Genomic DNA, 25,568 nt, shown 5'->3' on the forward strand with positions numbered 1-25,568 from the left:
ATTTGGAGCCTCATGTGTGATTCTTTTTAAGATTAATGTATCTTCATTTTTAATTGAAATATAGTTGATTTAGAATAGTGTGTTAACTTCAAGTGTGTAGCAAAGTGATTCATTATATATCCTTTTTTTCAGATTTTTCCCTTATAGATTATTATAAGATATTGAATATAGTTCCGTGTGCTATACAATAGGACCTTATTGGTTATCTATTTTATATGTAGTAGTGTCTATATGTTAATCTCAAACTCCCAATTTGTCCCTCTCCCCTTTCCTCTTTGGTAACCATAAGCTTGTTTTTATGTCTGTAAGTCTGTTCCTGTTTTATAAATAAGTTTATTTGTATCATTTTTTTAGATTCCACATATAAGTGGCATCATATATTATTTGTCTTTCTCTGTCTGATTTCACTTAGTAAGATAATCTCTAGGCCCCTCCATGTTTCTTACTCAACATTATATAGCAAGAGTGAAGCATGAAGCTAGGGCACAAGTTAAGTGGCTTCTGCAGTGGTCTGAGGGAGAGGGAACACCCCTCTGAGGTGAGGAGTGAGTATGAATTACTGCATACATCTGGCAGGGTTCAGTGCAGGATCAAGTCTAGCCTCTGTCATTTACAGGAGGCAGCAGAGAAGGGATGGACTCTGGCTGGACTGACTGGATTCAAATCTCTGGCTGTGGAACCTTGAGCAAGTCACCTAGCCTCTGTATAGTGGGCTGAATCGTGGCCACCCCCAAAATATGTCTGCATTATCAACCCTGCAGTCTGTGAATGTGACCTTATTTGGACAAAAAGTCTCTGCAGATCTAGTTAAGTAAGGGTTAGCAACATGCAGAGGTCATCCTGAGTTATCCATGTGGGATAATTCCAATAACAAGTGTCCATACAAAGGAACCACAGAGGAAGCCCACAGACAGGAGAAGGCCACAGGAAGGAGGTGGAGTGATGCAGCCACAGGCCAGGGGACAGTGGCAGGCACCGGACTCTGGAACAGGGACAAGAAATAGAAACCACCTTCAGAGCCCCTGGAGGGAGCATGGCCCCCACAGACACCTTGATTTCAAACTCTGCCCTTAAAACCATGAGAGAAGATGGTTCTGTTTTTTTATGTCAATTTATGGTAATTTGTTATAGCAGCCCTAGCAAACCAATACACTCTTTATACTTTGTTTTCTTATCTGCAAATGGGCATAATACTTACTTTATAGGGCTGTTATGAGAATTAAATTAATCAATACACTTAAGTCACTACAGAGAGTGGCTGGCACACATTAAGGGCTCTTCCTGCAGTAGGATTATTACACTTTGACAGTTGTGTGACTTAATTATCTCTGAGCTTCCGGTCTCTTCACCTGTTAACTGATAATAAAAATACTTGATCTAATAACCTGAAAGTTGGAATTTGCATCCTTCACTTAAAAGTAGTCCAAGGATTTCTCCCATCCTTCTCTTCCTGTAGACTACTAGTACCTACTTGCCAACCTCAGTGATGAGTCACCCCCTGCCAAAGGTGAGGATGGTTGAAAAGCTGCTTTGTGCCCTTGACCTGACACGAGGCCCTCCCCTGGGCAGCGGCTGCTTGGAGATGCAGCTCTTCCTCTTTCTCCTGATCGCCGTGTGGTATTCCTCAGCTTGGGGTGGGCAGATGGCCTCTGGGCCAGATCATTGGTGATGAGGAGGCAAAGGTGCAGAATACACAGGCAGTCCTTAAATCCTTCTCTAAACATCTCTCCATCCCTTACTAATGAAGTCAGAGAAAGGGTAAAAGCCTGTAATTACACTGGAAGTAATTAGAACACTGCTTAATAGAAAGCCGGAGACAGGAAGCCCAAGCGAGCAGATTACCCATCATGCCTGTCACTTGAAATCATTCTTACTGGGCTGGTCCACGTAGGTCTCCATTGGGGAGCTGGGGACCAGACTGAGTTTATGTAAAACGTGCATGCACACATGTGTTGCCATTCTCACTCCTGAATATCTGAGAAAGCTTCTAAGCTACTATAACTTTACTCTTAATCAAAGTCTAAATCAGCAGAATGGATTCATTTTAAAACGCTTTTCTAAAAATTCTTTAAATCTGATCATACTGTACTGAAATTTGACATGAAATGTCGACATGTAATTCTCACTTTTAGCTCAGTGCTTATCACTTTTAATGTACATGCAGGTCACCTGGCGACCTCATCAAAATGAAGATTCTGGCTCAGTAGGTCTGCAGTGGGCCCTGAGAGTCTGCCTTTCTAGCCATGCAGGCTGTGCTGCTGCACCTGGTTAGTAGCCAGCTAGGATGAGGAGGGGAGGACAAGTGAGGGGAGAAGGAATAATTCTCTCTCCTACGGGTGAGTTCACATCCCTCCTATCACAGCAACCACTCCAAGCTCCTAATGAGGATCATAAAAATGAATGAAATTTGCCAATTGAGGGGAAAGGGAACAGCATAAGAAAAAGCATAGCTCTTCAAAGGCTATTTTAAAATGATCTTTAAAACAATGGTAAAGTTTCCCTTTACTGGTAGTGCATACAAGATGCCAAGTTTCTCAGGCATTATTCTGTGTTCAGATAGGATTGTGGCTCCTCTGGGTCAGTTGTAGAAGCCAGGTGACCAGAAAAGGGAGGGAGAGTGTAAAGGCTAGGGCCTTCAGGCATATTTATCTTAGCAAGTCTGATGTCTACTAGGTGAAGTTCTATTGCCCAGCAGTCTTGGGAGGGAAATGAGAAGGTAGGGATTTCCCTAAAATCAGTCATCATCAAAGCCATCATCACATCTTTTCCTGGGACTTTGAACCTGGTCATGGGCTAGGTCAGTATTAGTTCCCTGTGTTTACTGTTACAAATGATCACGAGCTTGGTGGCTTGAAACAAAAAATTTATTCTCTCACAATTCTGGGGGAATAAGTCCAAAATCAGGGTGTGAGCAGGGCCATGCTCCTTCTGAAGGCTTTAGGGGAGAATCCATTCTTTGCCTTGTCCATCATCTTCAAATATTTCTCTGCTCTGTCTTCATATTTCTGTCCTTTCTAAGTGTATGTTATCATATCTCCTTCTGATTCCTTAGATTACATTTAGAGTCCACCCAGATAATCCAGGATTATCTCCACATTTTAAGATCCTTAACTTAATTATATCTATAATGACTTTTTTGCCATATTAAGTAATACACACAGGTTTCAGTGATTTAGGGTATGGATATCTTTGTGTTTAGTTGTGTCTGACTCTTTGTGACACCCTGGACTGTAGCACCAGGCTCCTCTGTCCTTCGGATTTTCCAGGCAAAAATACTAGAGTAGATTGCCATTTCCTCTTCCAGGGGATATTCCAGACCTAGGGATTGAATCCACATCTCCTGCATTGGCAGGCAGATTCTTTACTACTGAGCCACTTGGGACCCCCATGGATATCTTTAAGGGGTCATTTTTAACCTACCCCAGCCAACATTGCTAAAGTACCTAGTGTCAGTCAGAGGACAACACTGCCAGGAACCTGGTCTGTAGAAATAAATGAAAAGTCTTCTTTTCTGCCTTGTATATTCACCCTGATCCTCGTATTCATACATGGCCTTGGTAGCTACCATTCCCTCTCCTCTTTGTCTCCTCAGTTGTCATCCAGGAGCCTTCAGGTCAGGAGCAATTTCTTCAGAAGTGCCTCACCTGACTTTCTGGTTCAGGTGAGCCTCCTCTCATGGCATGGCATTGCTTCTTGCAGAGTCGGAATTTGACACGTGCTTTGTGTTGCTATCTCTAGAGAGCAGTGCGTGCCTGCCTTGTGCCATCATGTTATTCTCAATATCCAGCACATGATAGATACTCAATAAATAGGATGTTCAGTGAAGGAGCAAACCTTGGCCTCAAATCTTATAGCTTTGTGTATTAGTCTGTTAGAACTGCCATAACAAAACATCACACACTAGTGACTTCAACAACTGCAATTTATTTATCATATTTCTGGAGCCTGGAATTCCAAGATCAAGGTGACAGCAGGGTGAATTCATGGTGAGGCCTCTCCTGCCTTCTCATGGTCTCCTCATAAACCTTTTCCTCTGTGCACATACATAGAGAGAGACAGAGAAAGAGGGACTTCTAATATATCATTCTCTTTTATAAGGACACTAGTCCTATTGGATTAGGGCCCCACACTTATGACCTCATTTAACCTCGGTTATCTCCATTATAAGCCCTGTCTTCAAATACATTGTGGGAAGGGACACAGTTCAGTCCATAATGCTCTGTGAACTTAGATTAACACCCTAATTTCTCAAAGTCTTACTTCTCTCATCCCTGTTTGTCTGGGCAAGAGAGAATTTTGTGCATTGTGCTGAGTTGCTCAGTCGTGTCCAACTCTTTGCGACGCCATAGACTATAACCTGCCAGGCTCCTTTGTCAACAGGGATTCTCCAGGCAAGAAGACTGGAGTGGGTTGCCATGTCCTCCTCCAGGGGATCTTCCCAACCCAGGAATAGAACTGGGGTTTCCTGCGTTGCAGGCGGATTTAACATTTTGCTCATTAAATGACAGTAAATGATATCATGTATGTGAAACACTCAGCACATTATCTGACAGAGTAGAATGTCAGTAGTGTCTCCCAGAAGCAGACAAGCATTGAGAAAAGATTATTTGGAAAGTAAAAGAAACACTAGAAAGGGAGTAGAGAAGTGGCAGGAAAGGAGGAGGAGTCAATAAAGCAAAGGCTGTGATGTCTAAGGAATCACCACTGGGAGTAACTGGAGCTACATCCACGGGGGAAACAGCTTCTGTGGAGAGCAAACACCACAGAGTTACCCCCATACCTGGGCGAAAGGAGCTGGGGTGTTTCTGTCTGCTCCCAAGGGTGTTAATCCCCTCCATTTGCAGCTTTCTGAGCCAGTGGACAGTGGACACAGACTCCAGGGGAACCTGCAGGCAAAGAGATGCCATTGTCAGCATCTGTTGGGATGCTGTTGGGATGTTGGGAGCCCAGCCAGCCCTGCAAGAATCCAGCCTGAGGGGACCTGGGACTGTCCCCTTCTGTTGCTATAGGAGCCATCAGGAATGCTTGGTTATACACTGTAGTGATGGGAGTAGTAACTGCTACTTTACAGAGCATCAGGGATGCTCCTTGACAAAAGGTTCTGGGGCCAAAAAAGTGTAAAGAATACTCCTACCATGGCTGTGCTCAGGGTGATTCAAAACTAGAGCTCTGTGGATGTCCTTCGGTTAAGATGTCAAGCTTTGTAATAATCCTATGATTTCCAAACTTATCTACACAAAGACTTTCTCATACAATATTTACTTACCTTTTAAGGGATGAATGTTCTCTGACATATGCTTTGCTGTTGTTATTGTTGAGTCACTAAGTTGTGTCTGAATCTTTTGCAACCCCATGAACTGTAGCCTGCCAGTCTCCTCTGTCCATGGGATTTTCCAGTTGAGAATACTGGAGTCGGTTGCCATTTCCTTCTGCAGGGGATCTTCCTGATCCAGGGATTGAATCAGGAGCTATACAGTGGAAAGGACAAATCCAGCATTGGCAGGAAGATTCTTTTTTACCTGGGAGTAGTAAAGCTACTGGGGAAGCCAACGCATGCTTTGGGCATTCTCAGCTCTGGCCAACAGAAGTGTGATTGTCCTGTATTGTAAATATGTTCTCATCTGTCCACCTCTGTTGTCTCAGAGCAGCATCCAGCACAGAAAAGATGTTCAATAAATGTTTGCTTTGCAATAAATTCCTAAAGGAATTTCCAGAAATGATCTGGAGATATTTTCAGTAAAAGGAGCTCATGAAAAGCAACTGTCTAGTCCCCAAAATGACTGCTTTGAAAGCCTTTGTATGCAAATCCAGCTGAATATACATGTTAAAATATTGACCAAAATGTTTTTTATTCACCTGGATTTTTTTCCATTTATCTAAGTGAAACAGTGGACTTGCCTAAAAAATGAGGATGCCTGCTCTTAGAATACTGTTCACTTCAGAAGGAGAGAAGCATTTCCTCTATAGATTCATGTGTGAATGCAGATCAGAGACTTAACGGTGGTAGTGTCCCTCTGATCTGACTTTGCTAATAAGAGTGTTTGCTCCCCCTATACTTCACCTTTCTCAGGATTGCAGCTGCGACCCCACTCTAGGGTGAGAAGAATCAAATGAGAGGACTTCTGACAAGTGTATCCCCTTCAGCCCAGTGCTAAATACTGCCTATTTATTGGCATCAATGTCAGCTGGGACGAGGGTGAGTCCTTGTCATTCAAATCCCCTCATCCTCTGACAAGAGAAAAGGTTTTTCTTCAGCCCGATGCAGTTGCTTCAGTTGCAACAAAGCCTGCGTGAGATGGGGATTGGCATGAATAGGCTTTTCTTCAAAGATCACTGCTCCAGCTGGGTATCCTACTGTTCTTGCCCAAATGCCCAAAAACAGCAGTGCCAATGGGAACTCATTGTCAATCATTATTACAATGAGAGATTTGAGACTTTAATTGTTACTCATTTTTTGGAGCTAAGATGGAGGCCTGGAACTGTAAAATATGTTTTTTTGAATACCTGCTTGATTAGCCACTTATGTACTCAAAGGCCCATTTCTTAAGAAGGAATATTTTCTGGGATATTGCTTGTCTTCCTAGCATTCATAAAAGGCAGGAGGTGGTACATGGTAGCATTCTTTTCAGGCCCTACTAATGGAAATGTTAGCATTTTGAAATAAATTCTTCTTCTTCTCCTGCGAGAACTCCAAAACAACAATTTGCTGCTGAACAACTGTCTACTAGAGAATGTTGGATCCCACCAAAAAAAAAAAGATATCCCATGTCCAAGGGCAAAGGAGAACCCCCAGCATGATAGTAGGAAGGGTGAAATCATATTTAGAATCAAACAAACCCCTTACCCACCAGAGACGCTCAGAGGGTTCAAACCACCTTGTGTGCACCAGGAGCCAGAGACCCCACAGAGACTGAGCCAGGACTGTGCTTGAGTGTTACCTGTGAGGGTGCGGGTCAGCAGTGCCTGCCGCAGAGGCAGGGGCTCCAGGTGCAACAGACTTGGGTATGACATAAGCCCTCTTGGAGGACATCGCCATTAATCCCACCTTTGAGCCGCAGATTTCTAGCAGACGGTTGTTCAGCAGCAAGCTGTTGTTTTGGAGTTCTCGCAGGAGAAGAAGAACTTATTTAGACATGCTAACATTTCCATTGGTAGGGCCTGAAAAGAACGCTGCAGACTGGGGAAACAGACTCTTAAAGGGCACAAACAGAACCTTGTGTACTTCAGGACCCAGGAGAGAGGAGCAGTGACCCCACAAGAGACAGACCCAGACTTGCCCTTGAGTGTCCAGAAGTCTCTGGCAGAGGCATGGGTCAACGGTGTCCTGCTGCAGGGTCGGGGGCACTGAGTTCAGCAGTGCATGCATGGGACATTTTGAAGGAGGTACCTCCATCATAGTTTGGCCTCAGGTCAAACAACAGGGAGGGAACACATCCCAGCCCATCAACAGAAAATTGGATTAAAGATTTACTAAGCATAGCCTGGCCCATCAGAACAAGACCCAGTTTCCCCCTCAGTCAGTCTCTCCCATCAGGAAGCTTCCATAAGCCTCTTATCCTTATACATCAGAGGGTAGAGAGAATGAAAACCACAATCACAGAAAACTAACCAAACTGATCACATGGACCACAGCCTTGTCTAACTCAGTGAAACTATGAGCCATGCCGCATAGGGCCACTCAAGATGGACAGGTCATAGTGGACAGTTTTGACAAAACATGGTCCACTGGAGAAGAGAATGGCAAACCACTTCAGTATTATTGCTTTGAGAACCCCATGAACAGCATGAAAAGGCAAAAAATATAGGATATTGAAAGATGAACTCCCCATGTCGGTAGGTGCCCAATACGCTACTGGAGATCAGTGGAGAAATAACTCCAGAAAGAATGAAGAGACAGAGCCACAGCAAAAACAACACCCAGTTGTGGATGTGACTGGTGATGGAAGTAAAGTCTGATGCTGTAAAGAGCAATACCCATAGGAACCTGGATTGTTAAGTCCATGAATCAAGGCAAATTTTAAGTGGTCAAACACGACATAGCAAGAGTGAATATCAACATTTTAGGAATCAGTGAACTAAAATAGACTGGAATCAGTGAATTTAACTCAGATGACCATTAGATACACTACGATGGGCAAGAATCCCTTCAAAGAAATGGAGTAGCCTTCATAGTCAGAGTCAACAAAAGAGTCTAAAATGCAGTACTTGTATGCAATCTCAAAAATGATATAATGATCTCTGTTCATTTCCAAGGCAAATCATTCAACAGCACAATAATCCAAGTCTATTCCCCAACCAGTAATGCTGAAGACGCTGAAGTTGAATGATTCTGTGAAGGCCTACAAGACCTTCTAGAACTAACACCAAAAAAAGATATCCATTTCATTATAGGGCAATGGAATGCAAAAGTAGGAAGTCAAGAGATACCTGGAGTAACACGCAAATTTGACTTTGAAGTACAAAATGAAGCAGGGGAAAGGCTAACAGCGTTTTGCCAAGAGAACACACTGGCCCTAGCAAACACCCTCTTCCAACAACACAAGAGAAGGCTCCACACATGGACATCACCAGATGGTCAACACCGAAATCAGATTGATTATATTCTTTGCAGCCAAAGTTTTAGAAGCTCTATACAGTCAGCAAGAACAAGACTGGGAGCTGACTGTGACTCACATCATGAACTCCTTATTGCCACATTCAGACTTAAATTGAAGGAAGTAGGGAAAACCACTGGAATATCCAGGTATGACCTAAATCAAATGACTTACAACTATACAGTGGAAAGGACAAATAGATTCAAGGGATTAGATCTGACAGAGAACTTGAAGACTATGGATGGAGGTTCATGACAGTGTATGGTAGGCAATGATCAAGACCATCTCTAAGAAAAAGAAAGGCAAAATGATTGTCTGAGGAGGCCTTACAAATAGATGAGAAAAGAAGAGAAGTTAAAGGCAAAGGAGAAAAGGAAAGATATACCCATTTCAATGCAGAGTTTCAAAGAATAGGAAGGAGAGATAAGAAAGTCTTCCTCAGTGATCAATGCAAAGAAATAGAGGAAAACAATAGAATGGGAAAGACTAGAGATCTCTTCAAGAAAATTTGAGACACCAAGGGAACATTTCATACAACGATGGGCACAATAAAGAACAGAAATGGTATGGACCTAACAGAAGCAGAAGATAGTAAGAAGAGGTGGCAAGAATATACAGAAGAACTTCTGACCCAGACCCAGAAAAGATCTTCATAACCCAGATAACCATGATGGTGTGATCACTCACCTAGAGCCAGACATCCTGGAATGCAAAGTCTAGTGGATCTTAGGAAACATCACTATGAATGAAGCTAGTGGAGGTGATGGAATTCCAGTTGAGCTCTTTCAAATCCTAAAAGATGATGCTGTAAATGTTCTGCACTCAGTATGCCAGCAAATTTGGAAAACTCAGCAGTGACCACAGGACTGGAAAAGATCAGTTTTCATTCCAGTCCCAAGGAAAGGCAATGCCAAAGAATGTTCAAACTACTACACAGTTGCACTTATCTCACAGGCTAGCAAAGTAATGCTCAAAATTCTCCAAGTCAGGTTTCAACTGTACATGAACTGTGAACTTCCAAATGTTCAAGCTAGATTTAGAAAAGGTTGAGGAACCAGAGATCAAATTGCCAACATCTGTTGTATCATTGAAAACCCAAGAGAGTTCCAGAAAAACATCTACTTCTGCTTTATTAAATATGCCAAAGCCTTTGACTGTGTGGATCACAACAAACTGTGGAAAATTCTGAAAGAGATGGGAATACCAGACCATCCGACCTGCCTCCTGAGAAATATGTATGCAGGTCAGGAAGCAACAGGTAGAACTGGACATGGAACAACAGGCTGTTTTCAAATTGGGAAAGGAGTATGTCAAGGCTGTATAATGTCACCCTGTTTATTTAACCTATACATAGAGTACATCATGGGAAATACTGGGCTGGATGAAACACAAGATGGAATCAAGATTGCCGGGAGAAATATCAATAACCTCAGATATGCAGATGACATCACCCTTATGGCAGAAAGTGAAGAAGAACAAAAGAGCCTCTTGATGAAAGTGAAAGAGGAGAGTGAAAATGTTGGCTTAAAACTCAGCATTCAGAAAACTAAGATCATGGCATCTGGTCCCATCGCTTCATGGCAAATAGATGGGGAAACAGTGGAAACAGTGACAGACTTTATTTTCTTGGGCTCCAAAATCACTGCAGATGGTGACTGCAGCCATGAAATTAAAAAATGCTTGCTCCTTGGAAGAAAAGCTATGACCAACTTAGGCAGCATATTAAAAAGCAGAGACATTACTTTGACAACAAAGATCCATCTAGTCAAAGCTATGGTTTTTCTGGTGGTCATGTATGGATGTGAGAGTTGGGCTATAAAGAAAGCTGAGTGCCAAAGAATTGTTGCTTTTGAACTGTGGTTTTGGAGAACACTCCTGAGAGTCTTCTGCAAGCAGATCCAACCAGTAAATCCTAAAGGAAATCAGTCCTGAATATTCACTGGAAGGACTGATACTGAAGCTGAAATTCCAATACTTTGTCCACCTGATGTGAAGAAGTGACTCATTGGAACTGACTCTGATGCTGGGAAAGATGGAAGGCAGAAGGATAAGGGGATGACAGAGGATGAAATTGTTGCCTGGTATCACCGACTTGATGGACATGAGGGTGAGTAAACTGTGGGAGTTGGTGATGGATAGGGAAGCCTGGTGTGCTGCAGTCCAAAGGGTAGCAAAGAGTCTGACACAACTGAGTTACTGAACTGACTTACTGGCTAAGTAAGAGTGAGAAGAGAGACCTAAGACCATAATTGACCTTCCTTGAAGAGATTGTGGATCTTGGAAGACACAATCTGTAAAGGCAATCTACCAACATGTGGTAATCTAATGCATGGATCATCTCAGTGCTGAGAGGATTGTTGGGGTCATTTGGAGCTATTGGATGCAGATGGAACACAATAACACTGGACCAAATTATTTTTTGAAATTTATTTTATCATGTCATATCTTAGTTGCATCACATGGGTTCTTTGTTGCTTCATGTGTGTTCTTTCATTGAGGCACACAGAATCTCTAGTTGTGGTGCATGGCCTCTGGAGTGCATGGGCTTAGTAGTTGCAGCATCTGAACTTAGTTGCTCCGTGACATGTGAGATCTTAGTTCCCCAACCAGGAATTGAACCTGCATCCCCTGCTTTGCAAGGTGGATTTTTAACCATTGGACTACAGGGAAGTCCTAACCAAAGTATTCCTGAGACCAGATTTATTTGGAAAAAGGGAATAATATTGCCTTTCTTTAGACAGATATTGACCTGGCTACTTCTTATCAATGACTCTTGTTTTGTCGTCTATTTGTGTGTCTTCCCCTCTACCCCCCTACTTAAAAGCCCCTGGAGAGAAAGTCTTCCTAATGTTGTTTTACTGTTTGTGTTCTGTGCTTTGGTTTATTTCAAGTTTAAAAAATAATGTCTACATTATTCTAGGAAATGGTAGCTTTTCTACAATGAGTGATAATCTGGGAATGAGGTAAGGGGGATAATGATTTTGCCAATAAGACTAAAAACATTGAAATATTCTAATGATAGGGTGGGAAAGGTGAGGAGTTTGGGTTCAAAATTAACTTTGGGAAGGAAAGCCAATTCCTTTATCATCTTAATTTTTCATGTCATTTTATTGATAGCTATACATAAAAATCCTGTTCTTTTTTTTTTGAAATATAATTGTTTTACAATGTTTTATTAGTTTGTGCTGAATAACAAAGTGAATCAGCTATATGTACACATATATTCCCTCCCTCTTGAGCCTCCCTCCCACCCCATCCCCATATCCCACCCCTCTAGGTCATCACAGAGCACTGAGCTGAGCTCTCTGTATTATATAGCAGCTTCCCACTAGCTATATATTTTGCACATGATAGTGTATATATGTCAGTGCTACTCTCTCAGTTCATCCCACTCTCTCCTTCCCACCCTGTGTACACATGTCCAATCTCTACATCTGTGTCTCTACTCCTAAGCTGCAAATAGTTTCATCTGAATCATTATTCTAGGTTCTATATATGTGTGTTAATATTTATTTTTACTCTTTCTGACTTACTTCACTCCATATGACAGATTCTAGGTCCATCTAGGTAACTACAAATGACCCAATTTAATTCCTTTTAATGGCTGAGTAATATTCCATTATATATATTAAATATATATAATATATATATATATATATATATACATATATATCCATCAATAGATGAGTGGATAAAGAAAATATGTTACATATTTACAATGGAAGACCTATGTTCTTAGTCTTATGCCACAGTCAGCTTAACCAAAGCCAGTGCCTTTAGATTACTTCATTCTTAAGGTTTAACTTAATTATTTCGTTACCATCTTCTCCATGCTTAAACATTGAGACTTAAGCACTAACATGAGATCTAGGGCTTAAAAGCAAACACATGTAGTACAAACCCCACTGTGAACATTTTCTGAATCTCTTTTAGGAGTTTCCTTACCAGTCATAATGTAACTGGAGATCAGTTTCTGGAGTCAGACCCAGGTTCAAATCCCAGCTACATTCCCTCTTATCTCTATAACCTTAGGAGAGTTACTTAAACTCTCTGTGTCCAACTTTGCTCCTCTATCAAAAGAAACTAATAATACCAAATTTGTAGGGCTGTAAAGTTAGCAACAAAGTGACCACTAAGACAAAAACCTTAGTGAATTTCTCCTTCCCATCAGGGTCTATTCTCTCTTCTCCACTTTATAGCAAAACTTATTGAAAGAATTATCTTCTTATTCATTCCCTTCCTCTTTTTCTCATCAACTTACTCCAGTGTGTTTTCTGCCTCAAACTTTGTTCTTTGCCTTCCAACTTAATATCCTCTTTCGTTGACTCAACTCAATGAAGGGCATTTCTGTCTGATTCAATGATGCCTTTAGGATGCCTTCCATTGTCTCCATATTCAATCCATTTCCAAATTTTGACTATTTTACATTTATCTCATAGGTCCAGTCTTTTCCCTCATCTCCACAGTCACTGTTACCTCTCACCTGGCCTGTTGCCAGAGATTTATAAATGGTTCACCTTCAATTATCCCATTCACCATCCCCACCATGGCCAGTACATCTCTCCTTTGTGACAAGTTATATTTGTTTGACCATTTGGTTTGTTACTTGTGCTTGTGCTGAGTCGCTTCAGTCATGTCTGACTCTTTGTGACCCTTGGACAGTAGTCTGCCAGGTTCCTCTGTCTATGGGATTCTCTAGGCAAGAATACTAGAGAGGGTTGCTGTTTCCTCTTCCAGGGGATCTTCCCGACCCAGGGATCAAACCCTCATCTCTTACACCTCCTGCATTGGCAGCTTATTTACCACTAGCTTCACCTGGGAAGCCCTGGTTTATTGCTATCTCCTCTGCTAAAAATGTAAGCTCCATGAGGTCAGAGATTGTATCTGACTTTGCTTACCACTCTATTCTTAGGGCGTAGCACCAAGTTTGTCATACAATAGGGGCTAGATAATTATTTTTGGGATGAATAAGGCATCTGCCACATAATCTGTGTTCTTACATGGGAGCTCCCGTTGTTTTCCTTGATGTCATCATCATCATCATCATCATCAGTGGTGATTTTTTACAGAAACACTCCTTCCTCTTCAGAGGATAGCAAACTGAACATTAGGATATTTCAATCTGCTTGGCCTAGGGAAGTTCTCTGAACTTTTTTGCATTGGATATTAGCACACTCCTGACATTGCTCTAACACAGAGACGAAATAAGGATTTCAGAGAATAAGGTTATGCCCCCACTTTTCACAGTGATCTCCTTCCCTATCTGATGTGTACTTTTACCAATTACTGCATCAAAGATTACCCCAAAACTTGAAAGCTTAAAAACAAACATTTATTATCTCACAGTTTTTGTGTGTCAGGAGTTGCAGCAATGGTCCTCTGGACCAGTGTCTCTCACGGGCTATTGTCAAGGTACAGTTATCTCAAAGCTCGTCTGTGGGGAGGACCTACTCCTTGCTTACCTATGTGGCTGCAGATCAGCTTCTTGTTCTCACTGGCTATTGAGTGGGGACATAAATTCCTGGTCATGCGGGCTGCTCTTAGAGGGCTCTTCACAACCTAGCAGCCTGCATTCCCCAGAGCAAAGATTCTGAGACAGAGAGAGATGGTGAGCAAGAAAGAAGTCATGGTGATTTCAGAAACTAATCTTCAAAGTGATATCCCATCACTTTTGTGGTATTCTGTTCACTTTCTAGCAAAAAAAATCTAGCTGGATTCTAACAGAATCCAGCAAATCACTGGATCCACCCAACACTCGGGAGAGGGAATTATACAAAGGCAAGAACTCCAGGAAGCAAGGATCACTGGGGCCATTGCAGATAGAAAGCACCACCTGCAACCGGGGTCTTCTCCCTCCTGAGAGCATGGCTTTCGCTCAAGTCTTTTAAACCTTGTTTCCTTTAGGAATCACTGGGTACATCTGGGCCTCAATGCCTTGCCATCTTTCCCTTCCAGAAAAGAAAACAAGAGGGTGGGTTCTATTCTCGTTTTCTTGTTCAAGAAAACAAGATGGGGTGGGTTCTAATGAGAATAACTGCCAGTGGTCTGATACTTTTAGTTGATACTGAATTGCGGAGAGGACCCCAATTACTCCTTTTGGCTTGTCTGAACATCAGTCTCCTGATGACTTGCTTTGTAGCTTCATAATGAATATATTAAAAATAGAACTCTAGAGGTTATAGATATAGATTTAGACCTTGACTTTCTTTCCTCCCCTCACCCCATCCCCCACTCTGCACAGAGGTTTTAGTGCTAATTTGAGATCATTCTGAAATTTCATCTTCTTTATCTTAATTTACATACCCAACATGTTTTGTCTAATTTTAATATAAATGTCTCAGCAATGATTAAGCCACCTCCTAAGTGACTAAATTATCCATAATCCTTCACTCACACAGCTCAGGCTGTAAGAGGGAAGGAGAGAGTGACCTGTATTTAGCAGAGGTTTGTGGAAAAACTTTGGAAAATAAGTGAACATTGATGTCTTAATTTAAAGGAGAACTGTAAATGTAGAATTCTGTAAGAAAAATACTGAAGTGCATACCTGCAAGTATATGACTAGTATCTCCACCTTGTGTTTCCTTCATACAGATTGTTTCCCAGAGAAAGCTGTCCAAATCCTTATTGAAGCACGGGAACACGGCAGGGAAATCTTCCATCACGGTGAGCCCTCCCTCAGCAGTCACCTGCTCAGGTGCCCAGATGGAGCCTGCTGGTCTAACCCAGCCTCATGGGGAGCTGACCCTCTCGATGTTAGGGTTGATCCCATAACTGCTCAGTTATACCAGTCGCCTCTTTTTTTTTCAATCTTTCTCCTTCCTAATAATACAATTTTGACCTTTTCACTGTAGGAAAAAGGATTTGAAAGTGAGGCCATTCACTTCAACTAGCACTTCTATATTTAAATATAGGTTTTAACAGGGAACAAAGAAAGAAGTTATTGATCATAGTAAGACTATGGAATTGCCTGGCATTTTCAAATTATCAAAACTACCTATCCCAGCTTCTCAGTTTCTTGAGAAAAAATATCTAATAGCATTTAGTCCAAGGTTTGGTCTGTTGCCTAATGATCAGAGAGCCCAGCATTTAACTCTTCTTTTTAATATGATAGTTTGGAGCTGCATTGTTCTATTTGGTAGCCATGTGATTTTTTCAACTTAAAATTATTTAAAATTAAATAAGAGCAAATAGTCATTCCTTACACTGGCCACGTATCAAGTGCTCAGTAGATCCATATACTGGACAGTGCAGATTACAGAACATTTCTGTCATTACAGAATGTTCTCTTGGGCAAAACTGGAAGTATTTCTAAATAAAACATACAATGTTCAAGACAAACTCCAAGATTTAAAACTTTGGCATCTTATATCGAAGTTCTTGAGAAAGATAAAGTAGTCTAACCATTTAGTTGTGTGGGCAAAAAACAATAATAGGTTAAAAAAGTGCCAGAAGGATTTGAGCTGCTCGCAAGGCAAATTGCCTTAGGAGGAAAACCTAAGTTCTTTGAACATTCCTTTTTAACTCAAAAGTGACTGATTCATTAAAAAAAATTAAGCCATTTTTTAAGGAAGAATTTTAAAATATTTTATTTCTACTGGTGAAAGTTAGGACTGTTCTCACAAGAACTTAGCTGAGTTTGTTGGTTTGGATATTTTAAATGAGCAGTCATATCAGATCTGTTTCTTGACTACCATTTTCGATCATGAACAAGTGGTTCAAATGGTCTTTGACGATGCCACTAGTGCTCTAAAAATCTCACACCCAAAGCCCACGGTCCTAGAAAAGACTTGGGATGGTGAACCCACTTATGAAATCTGCCACAGTTCCTTCCCAGGAAAACAAAAGCTCATCTGCCCACCTTTTCTCTAAGAAGTATTGGGAATTTCCTTTCTCTACACAGCCCATAAAAACTCAATCTCCTTCCTAAGTTTAAATATTTAAAAACTCCTCTTGATTTTGGATCCTTGGGTCAGAACAACTTCCATAGCTTCTGGAAAACACTTGAAAATAAGTGCAAATTTTTCTAGGCTTTGCAGATGAAAGTCATAACTTTCATCATCTTTACAAAGGTGTCTATAACACAGGATAGTTGAAGACCATAGCTCAAGTGGAGTATAAGAGGCATTAAAGGACAAAAGAGAATCAAATGAGCAACCTAAATATGGTCATTCCTGGTTTATCAAGTTATTCTTGAGTTTTTGCTGTAAAACTTGAGTTTTTGAGTTTTGTCTGGACCCATGTTCTCTACTCCTTGGGTGCTTATACCTTTGGAAGGGTCCTTCCCTCTTTAGATAGCTCTTTTAGCTTTAATTTTATGCATAAAATAAAATTTTCCAGAGGCTACTAATGTGTACTCAGAACAGATGAATGCAACTCATAATGAAACAGTTTAGCTCAGATAGAATGGAGATAAAATTGAATTAAAACTCAGTGTCTTCACATAATAACTTTGATAAGGGTGTCCACCAGGTCAGAGGCACTATGGCCTCTGAATGCATAGTGAAGTCTTAACATGACTTAGAAGCAGTTTAACCTGTATGCAACTATATTGGTCCCATATTTGATTGTTGTCATTGTTTTTCTCCTTCTTTTCCCATCAATTTCTGCTTTAAGGGTTTAAGAATCATTATTCAATATTAGGAAGTGATCTTTTTATGAAACAGGCTTTTAGATACTATTGTCTCTTTGCTTATGTCAAAGTTGTTGTCAAGAATTCTTTTCTTTGGAGTTAAGGGTTTAGATCCTTGTTCTCCTTCTTCCCTCTCCCCCCTCCTCTTTCTCTCTCCATCTCAAAAAGCCCAGGGACAGTCTTTTTTGAAGCATTGTAATTAGAACTTTTTCTTTGATAACCTTATAACCTTTGGTCTGGAAGAGCCATACAGACCAGTTTATTTCACAATCCTTTGTGGGTCTGGTTGAAAACAGTGGAGGAATATTGTTGCCTGCTCCTCATTTTTTGACCACTTCCCAAAGAAGAAAATACATATAATTATTTATGGATGTGCTGTTCAGTGCTGTGTGGCCTTTGAAGGAGAAGCTCTTACTAATTACTCCTCTAAAACTTCTTCCTCCAGCTTACACCCCATATTTTCATGTTCTCATGCTCAGCACCAGTGAGGTCTACTTATCTCCTGTGGTCTGTTCTAGGGAGTTCCCTTGTACACTTGGAGATGCTGCGCCACATTCACTGGATTATGGGAAACTCCATGCCAGGTGTCAGTCTTTGTTGATTTTTGGATCAAACATGAGCTAAATTGTTCATGAATCCCTGGGTTGAGTGGTCCAACTGCCACTGCATCTGATGAATGCATTTTTTCCTTTAGGTGATTGCTGAGGAATTATCTGGTAATGATGACTATGTGGAACTTGCCTTCAATGCACGGAAACTGGATGATAAGGTAAAGTGTTTGGCATCAGCCTTATTGAAGAAAGTAATAAAGCTAGCACACAAAGCTTAATAAGATTTCCCCTCACAGCTATTTTTTCCCTTTCAACTCACGTTATTAAACAGATCAATGATTTCAGAGAGGATGGAAAGTAAGACTTCCTCCCAATTGAGAGGCAGTTAATGAGAAGAAGGAAGGACTATAATTAAAACAATTTTATAATTAAGTTTATAATTAATAATTATAATTAATTTAATTTATAATTAAGACAATTTTATTACACTAAGACTTCATTTGTTCCCAAATGCTACAGGTCACATGGCATAGGAGAATGCGATTTAAACCCATTGCTAGGAACTTTTCAAAGGAAAAAAGAAGATGGGAAAGGGAAGAAAAGTGACATTTTTTAAGCGTCGTATTTGCAGGCATGGGGTTAAGAGCCTTTCAAGCGTGATCATAGTTAATCATTCTTATGGCACCCTTGTAACAGGTATATTAACTCTGTTTTACAGGTGAAGTAACAGATTGAAAGATGAAGTAATTGTCTAAAGTCACTCCATGTGTTAGTCCAAATAATCCAAGAAATAGACACCAAGGAAGAGTTAATGATGCAAGAAGGATTTTATTAGGAGAAATGCCTGTGTAGGGAACACAGGAAGGAAATCTAGGAGAGCTGACAGACCACAGTGCAAGTATGAATATAAGTAAGGAAGAGAGGGAAAGAGGTGGCAGTTTCTGCAACACCACGTAGTCTAAGGAAGGTTCTACAAAGCCAACAAGGAGTCCTGTGTGTCTCCCATGAGTGCCTTTATAGCCCCTACACACACAGCAATGGCTAGGAGCAGCCATGTGCAGCCTGGCCTTGGAATGAGGGCAGGACCAGATTTCAGAGTACAAAAGCACTCAGTTACATTTCCTAAGTGGGAGGTCTGCAAAGCACGTGCCAAAGTGCTAGTTGGTGGTAACTCTGAGGACTCAGTCCCCAGTCAGCCTGACTTCCATCTGTACTCTTCTGGTTATATCTCGAAGCTTCCATGCAGTCACAGGTCATGTTAGTCTTGTATATACAGAAAAAATCCTATAGACTCCACCCCTTTAAAAAAATGTTTCCTCTCCAACCATAACATCAGCATCCCTGGTGGCTCAGACAGTAAAAGCATCCACCTGCAATGCAGAAGACCTGGGTTCCATCCCTGGGTTGGGAAGATCCCCTGGAGAAGGAAATGGCAACCCACTCCAGTACTCTTGCCTGGAAAATTCCATGGATGTAGGAGCCTGATAGGCTACAATCCATGGGGTCACAAAGAGTCAGACACGACTGAGTGACTTCACTCATTCACAACCATAACATCATATCCACCAGTGTATTCACAGAGGACTCCATTTTCCTAGCATACAACTAAAGAGGCAATTTGGGGATGTGGCGCTACTTTTTCAAACAATTGCTTGTAGGAGTTAGAAAAAGGAAAAACTTTTTTCACAGCTCCCCATAGTATTAAGCAGCAGCTCATATCCTGGCATAGCTCATTTTCACACACCAATAGTACTCAGCCTAATTATGTGTTCATTAATTCACTCTCCTATCTGTTCATTTATTCACTCCTTCATCATTCATTTACCAAATCTTTGTCGTGTAGTTGTCATGCATCCATTGGTGGGAAATGGGCATCCCAGGAACCATTCTTATATCCAAAACCTGTAATTCACCATCCAAGTGACACATCAATTTAAACAACAAATGACATGATACTAAAGCTATAAGAGGATGATTCAAAATCAGAGTGTCCTGAAAAGGGTAATCCATTCTGCCTTGGAATAATAGGAAAAACTTTGTTCTTAAGAAGAAATTATAGTTGAATTTTCTTGTTATCCTGAGTGGATTATGTGACACTTTCACACACTGTCACCTTTTGACATTAGCTGAATGAGGTACTGGGAACTATAGAGTGCAATGGTGTCAATGGAGTATAAGATCTTACCACTCACTTCCTGTGCTTATCAGGCTCTTTCTCTCTATCATCTTCAAGTTTCAGAATAATTTACCAGACTCCTTTGTAGTATCTTGCCTGGGAACATTATAAGCCACTGGGTCAATGTGTAGCAGTTTTAAACTACTCACTTCATGGCTTCTCATGACTTCTTTCCACTTAGTCTTGCACCCCAACTGATTTATGTTACAGAGCTAGAGGACATGGGGGGTTTGTCAGTGGGCCCATCAGCTCTAAGGTGTATAAGCAGTTTCCCTTTATCCAAATGAGCACTTGCTCACAGAACTGAAAGATCCCATCCACACCTGCCATGGTTCTCGATGGCTGTGCCCACCTTGGACTGTGTAGATTGCTCATTACTGAGACCCCAATGCCCTGGAGCCACAGACCACAGGTCCTCTATAATGAGGTGGGGTCTTTCCCAGACTCAGTCACCCAGAGAGGAGTGGGCCCTGTTCATAACAAAGTAGAAGCCATTGCTCCAGTGTGGACTAGGAGGTGAATGGTCTCAGATGGATAGAGATTGTAGAGATGAGGAGCAAGATAATACCATGATGATCAGCTCACACAACCTCTTCAGCAAGCAGAGGCTCAGCAAGGCCTGATGATTAGCACCAAGACACTGCTGTCTGGTTATTTATTACTGTGTCACAAACTACCTCAAACCTGGTGACTTTGATTAACAGCTACTTTTTTATATGTCATCATTTTGAGGGTCAGAAATTCAGGCAGGGTTCAACTGGGCAATTCTTCTGTTCCTTATGACATTGACAGAAGTCACTCAGTTAAGGACTTCCCTTGTTGAATTGTTCCCGATTGTTCCCAGTTCACCTGCCAACGCAGGGGATGTGGGTTCAATCCCTTGTCTAAGAAGATTCCACATTCTGTGGGGCAACTAAGCCCATGCACCACAATTATGGAGCCTGAACTCTAGAGCCTGTGAACCACAGCTACTGAAACCCATGCACCCTGGAGCTCGTGCTCCACAACATGATAAGCTACTGCCTTGAGAAGTCTGCCCACCATAAGTAGAGAGTAGCCCCTGCTTGCTAAAACTAGAGGAAGCATGTGCCCAGCAACGAAGACCTAGTCAAAAATAAATAACTAATAAAATTAAAAAGAGGTCACTCAGTTATATTCAGCTGGTGGAAGAGCTTTACTTGCATGCTTGGCACATAGGATTGCTGGAAGGCTGGGCTCCACCAGGTTGGTCAGTCGGAGTGCCTTCATGGTGGTCTTAGGTTTATCACATTTTCTATATGGTGGCTAGCTTGAGATATCATTCCAAGAGAAGCCACTGAAAGCCATGTGCTCTTTCCTTTTTTTAATTTTTTATTTCAAGGATAATTGCTTTACAGTGTCGTGTTAGTTTCTGCTGTACACAGCAGGGGAAGGAGATGGTAGGACGGACTGAGAAAGTTGCACTGACATAAAAACACTGTCATGTGTATGGCCTTTTCTGACCTAGCCTTGAAAGTCATGCATTAGCCCTTCTGCTGCTTCTGTTGGTTGCAAGTGAGTCATAAGGCTGCCCAGAGTCGAGGGGAGGAAAATGACTCCATGTCTTGGTCGGGGTGTGGCAAAATCATAATGCATAACAAAGCGTGTGGATGTTGTAGTGGAAAATGCAACCTGCCACAGTATTTTTGTGACAGAATCAGAATAAGAGAGGACAATTATTTCATGTCACAGCTAGTAAAATAGTTCCCAGTGGTTCTCAAGGAAGACCTCCTTCTAGCCTTAGCACCAAATTAGGTTGTCGCCCCCTTCATGTTAACAGTTAAGCTTATGTCTATTAATTGAGAAAACAGACCATGACTAAAAGCCACAGAGGTAAACAGATCTCTTAATTTAAAACATTTTGCTAAGTAGCATCATGAGAGCAACTAATTTCTACCTACATTTGAAAAATTGCAGTATGAATATGCTATATCCAATTCAGAATAGTTATGGACATCTGGGCCCCCAGTCTCCTTGAAGTAATTCTCCAGTTATCCACATACCTCTGGTTGAAAACTCTGGCCTAATGCAAATAGCCTTCTTTTACATATGAAAATGTCAAAGTTTAGGGATGTGAAATGACTTACCCAAGGTCACAGACGCTTACACCCACATGCACAATCAATGACAGAGAGGGACCCAATCAGTTTGCCTGAAAATCTTTTTTTTGGGGCAGAGACTTAATGAAGACAGGTTAGACTGGTCTTGGGCTGTGGAGAACTTGGTTATATTCCCATGTATTTCAGGGAAGAGGGGATTCAGGGAAGAGGAAGATGAGGGTATGTATGCTATTAGGCAGCAGTCCTCAAGGTGTGGTCCCAGGTCCCAAGACCCTTTCAGAAGAATGTATAAGGTCAAAACCATTTTCATAGCAATGCTAGGACATTATTTTCTATCTTCATTCTCATTCTATCACATGTGTACAGTGATTTTCCAGAAATTACTTGATGCCTAGTATCACAAGAGATTAAATGCAGCAGCAGATATGAGAATCCCACTGCCTTCTACTGATCCAATCATTAAATTAATTTACAAAGATGTAACATAATGGCATTCTTCTGAAAATTTTATACATTTGGAAAATATAATTATATTCCATTAAAATGCTATTTTATTATGATATGATGGATTTATCTTTATTATTTTAAAAATGATATGACAAATGAATATTTTTAAAATTTCTCAGCTTTAGCTTATAATATGGTAAAATATTGTTAGATATTATCCACATAAACAAAAGCTCCTTGGTGTCCTCAATAATTTAAGTGTATAAAACGGTCCTAAGACCAAAAAGTTTGAGTATATTACTTTTGCAAACCACGAAGACAAGTAAATGTCTCTTTTCTTTTGATAGAAGTAGTTTAAAAAGAAAAAAATGGCAGATGAGAATCATTCATTTTTTCAGAACTTGTAATGGCTTTACAATATTGTGTTGGTTTCTTCCATACATCAACATGTATCAGCCATAGGTACACACATGTCCCCTCCTTCCTGACCCTTCCTCCCACCTCCCACTCCATGCCATCCCACTAGGTTGTCACAGAACACCAGATTTGAGCTCCATGGGTCATACAAAAATTTCCACTGGCTATCTAATTTTATATATGGTAATGTATATGTTTAAATGCTACTCTCTGAATTAATCCTACCCTCCATGTCCACATATCTGTTCTCTATGTGTGTGTCTCTATTGTTGCCCTGCAAATATTTTCATCAGTAGCATCTTTCTAGATTCTATGTGTGTGTGTGTGCTTAGTCATGTCTAACTCTTTGCAACCCCATGGAATGTAGCTATATATGTGTTAATATGCAATATTTCTTTCTTTTTCTGACTTACTTCACTCTGTATAACAGGCTCTAAGTTTATCCACCTTATTAGAATTGAATCAAATGTTTTCCTTGTTATGGCTGAGAAATACTCCATTGTATATATGTACCACAATTTTTTTTATCCATTTATCTGTTAATAGACATCTACTTGCTTCCATGTCATATCTATTGTAAATAGTACTGTAGTGAACATTAGAGTACATGTGTCTTTTTCAGTTATGGTTTCCTCAGGGTATATGAGCAGTAGCGGGATTGTTGGGTCATATGATAGTTCTATTCCTAATTTTTAAGGAATTGCCATACTGTTCTCCAAAGTGGCTGTATCATTTTACATTCTTACCAACGGTGCAAGAGGATTCCCATTTCTCCACATCTTCTCCAATATTTATTCTTTGTAGGTTTTTTAATGATGGCCTTTTTGACAGGTGTGAGGTGATACTTCATTTTAGTTTTGATTTGCATTTCTCTAATAATGAGTGATGAAGAGCATCTTTTCATGTGTTTGTTGGTCATCTGTATCTCTTCTTTAGAGAAATGTCTGCTTAGATCTGCCACATAATTTTTTTTTTAATTGGGTTGTTTGTTTTCCTGGTATTCAGCTGCATGATCTGCTTGTATATTCTGGAGATTAATCATTTGTCAGTTGTTTCAACTTGCAGTTATTTCCTCCCATTCTGAGGGTTGTCTTTTCACCTTGTTTATAGTTTCCTTCATTGTGCAAGAGCTTTGAAGTTTAATTAGGTCCCATTTGTTTATGTTTGTTTTTATTTCCATTACAATGACCCAATGAGGTGGGTCATTGCTGTGATTGATGTATGTTGAAGAGTGTACTGCCTATGTTTTACACTAAGAGCTTTATGTTTCTGGCCTTACATTTAAATTTAAGTCTTTAACTTATTTTGAGTTTATTTTGTATAGGGTGTTAGGAAGTGTTCTAGTTTCATTCTTTTGCATGTAGCTGTCCAGTTTTCCCAGAACTACTTATTAAAGAGGCTGTCTTTTCTCCATTGTATATTCTTGCATCCTTTGTCAAAGATAAGCTGCCCATAGGTGTGTGGGTTTATCTTTGAGCTTTCCATTTTGTTCCATTGGTCTATATTTCTGTTTCTGTGCCAGTATCATACTGTCTTGATGACTGTAGCTTTGTAGGATAGTCTGAAGTCAGGAAGGTTGAGTCCTCCAGTTGTATTCTTCTTTCTCAAGATTGCCTTGGCTATTTGGGGTCTTTTGTGTTTCCATACAAATTGTGAAATTTTTTGTTCTAGTTCTGTTAAAAAATATATATCATTGGTAGTTTGATAGGGGTTGCATTGAATCTGTAGATTGCTTTGGGTAGTATATCACAGTATTGATTCTTCCAATCCAAGAATGTGGTATATCTCTCCATCTGTTTGTATCATCTTTGATTTCTTTTATCAGTGTCTTATAGTTTTTTGCATACAGGGCTTTTTTTCTCTTTAGGTGGGTTTATTCCTAAGTATATTCTCTTTGTTACAATGGTCAATGATAATATTTCCTTAATGTGTATTTCTGAAATTTCAATGTTAGTGTAAAGGAATACAAGGGATTTCTGTGTATTAATTTTATATCCTGAAACTTTACTATATTCACTGATTAACTCTAGTAATTTTCTGGCAGAATCTTTAGGGTTTTCTATGTAGGGAATCATGTCATCAGCAAACTGTGTGTGTTTTACTTCTTTTCCAGTTATGATTCCTTTTATTTCTTCTCTGATTTCTGTGGCTAGGAATTCCAAAACTATATTGAATGATAGTGGTGAGACTGGGCACCCCTGTCTTATTTCTGATCTTAGAGGAAATGTTTTCAGTTTTTCATTATTGAGAATAGTGTTTGCTCTGGGTTTGTTTTATATGGCCTTGATTAAGGTAGGTTCCTTCTATGCCCACTTTCTGGAGAGCTTTTATCATACATGGGCATTGAATTTTATCAAAAGATTTATCTGTATGTATCGAGAAGATCATATGACTTTTATCTTTCAGTTTGTTGATATGATACGTCACACTGATTGATTTATGTATATTGAAGAATTCTTGCATCTCTGGATAAATCCCACTTAACCATGGTGTACAATCCTTTTATGCATTGTTGGATTCTGTTTGCTAGAATTTTTTTGAGAATTTTTGCATCTATGTCCATCAGTGATATTGGCATATATATTTTTGTGGTATATTTGTCTGGTTTTGGTATCATGGTGCTATTGGCCTCGTAGAATGAGTTTAAATATATTCTGCCACTCACTTCTGGCCTGC

The 25,568-nt window shown here is 40.4% G+C and overlaps 1 protein-coding gene across 1 annotated transcript in view; it reads left to right on the top strand.

Moving 5' to 3' along the window:
- The window catches only part of CPNE4 (copine 4), a 653,986-nt gene that overhangs the window by 460,523 nt on the left and 167,895 nt on the right, over positions 1-25,568 (top strand). Inside the window, exons 4-5 of the mRNA XM_065942642.1 lie at positions 15,186-15,257; positions 17,918-17,992. Coding sequence (XP_065798714.1) covers positions 15,186-15,257; positions 17,918-17,992 — 147 coding nt within the window. The remainder of the gene's footprint in view (positions 1-15,185; positions 15,258-17,917; positions 17,993-25,568) is intronic.

The sequence above is a fragment of the Muntiacus reevesi genome, chromosome 8, assembly GCF_963930625.1.
Source record: "Muntiacus reevesi chromosome 8, mMunRee1.1, whole genome shotgun sequence".
NCBI classification, from domain to species: Eukaryota; Metazoa; Chordata; class Mammalia; order Artiodactyla; family Cervidae; genus Muntiacus; species Muntiacus reevesi.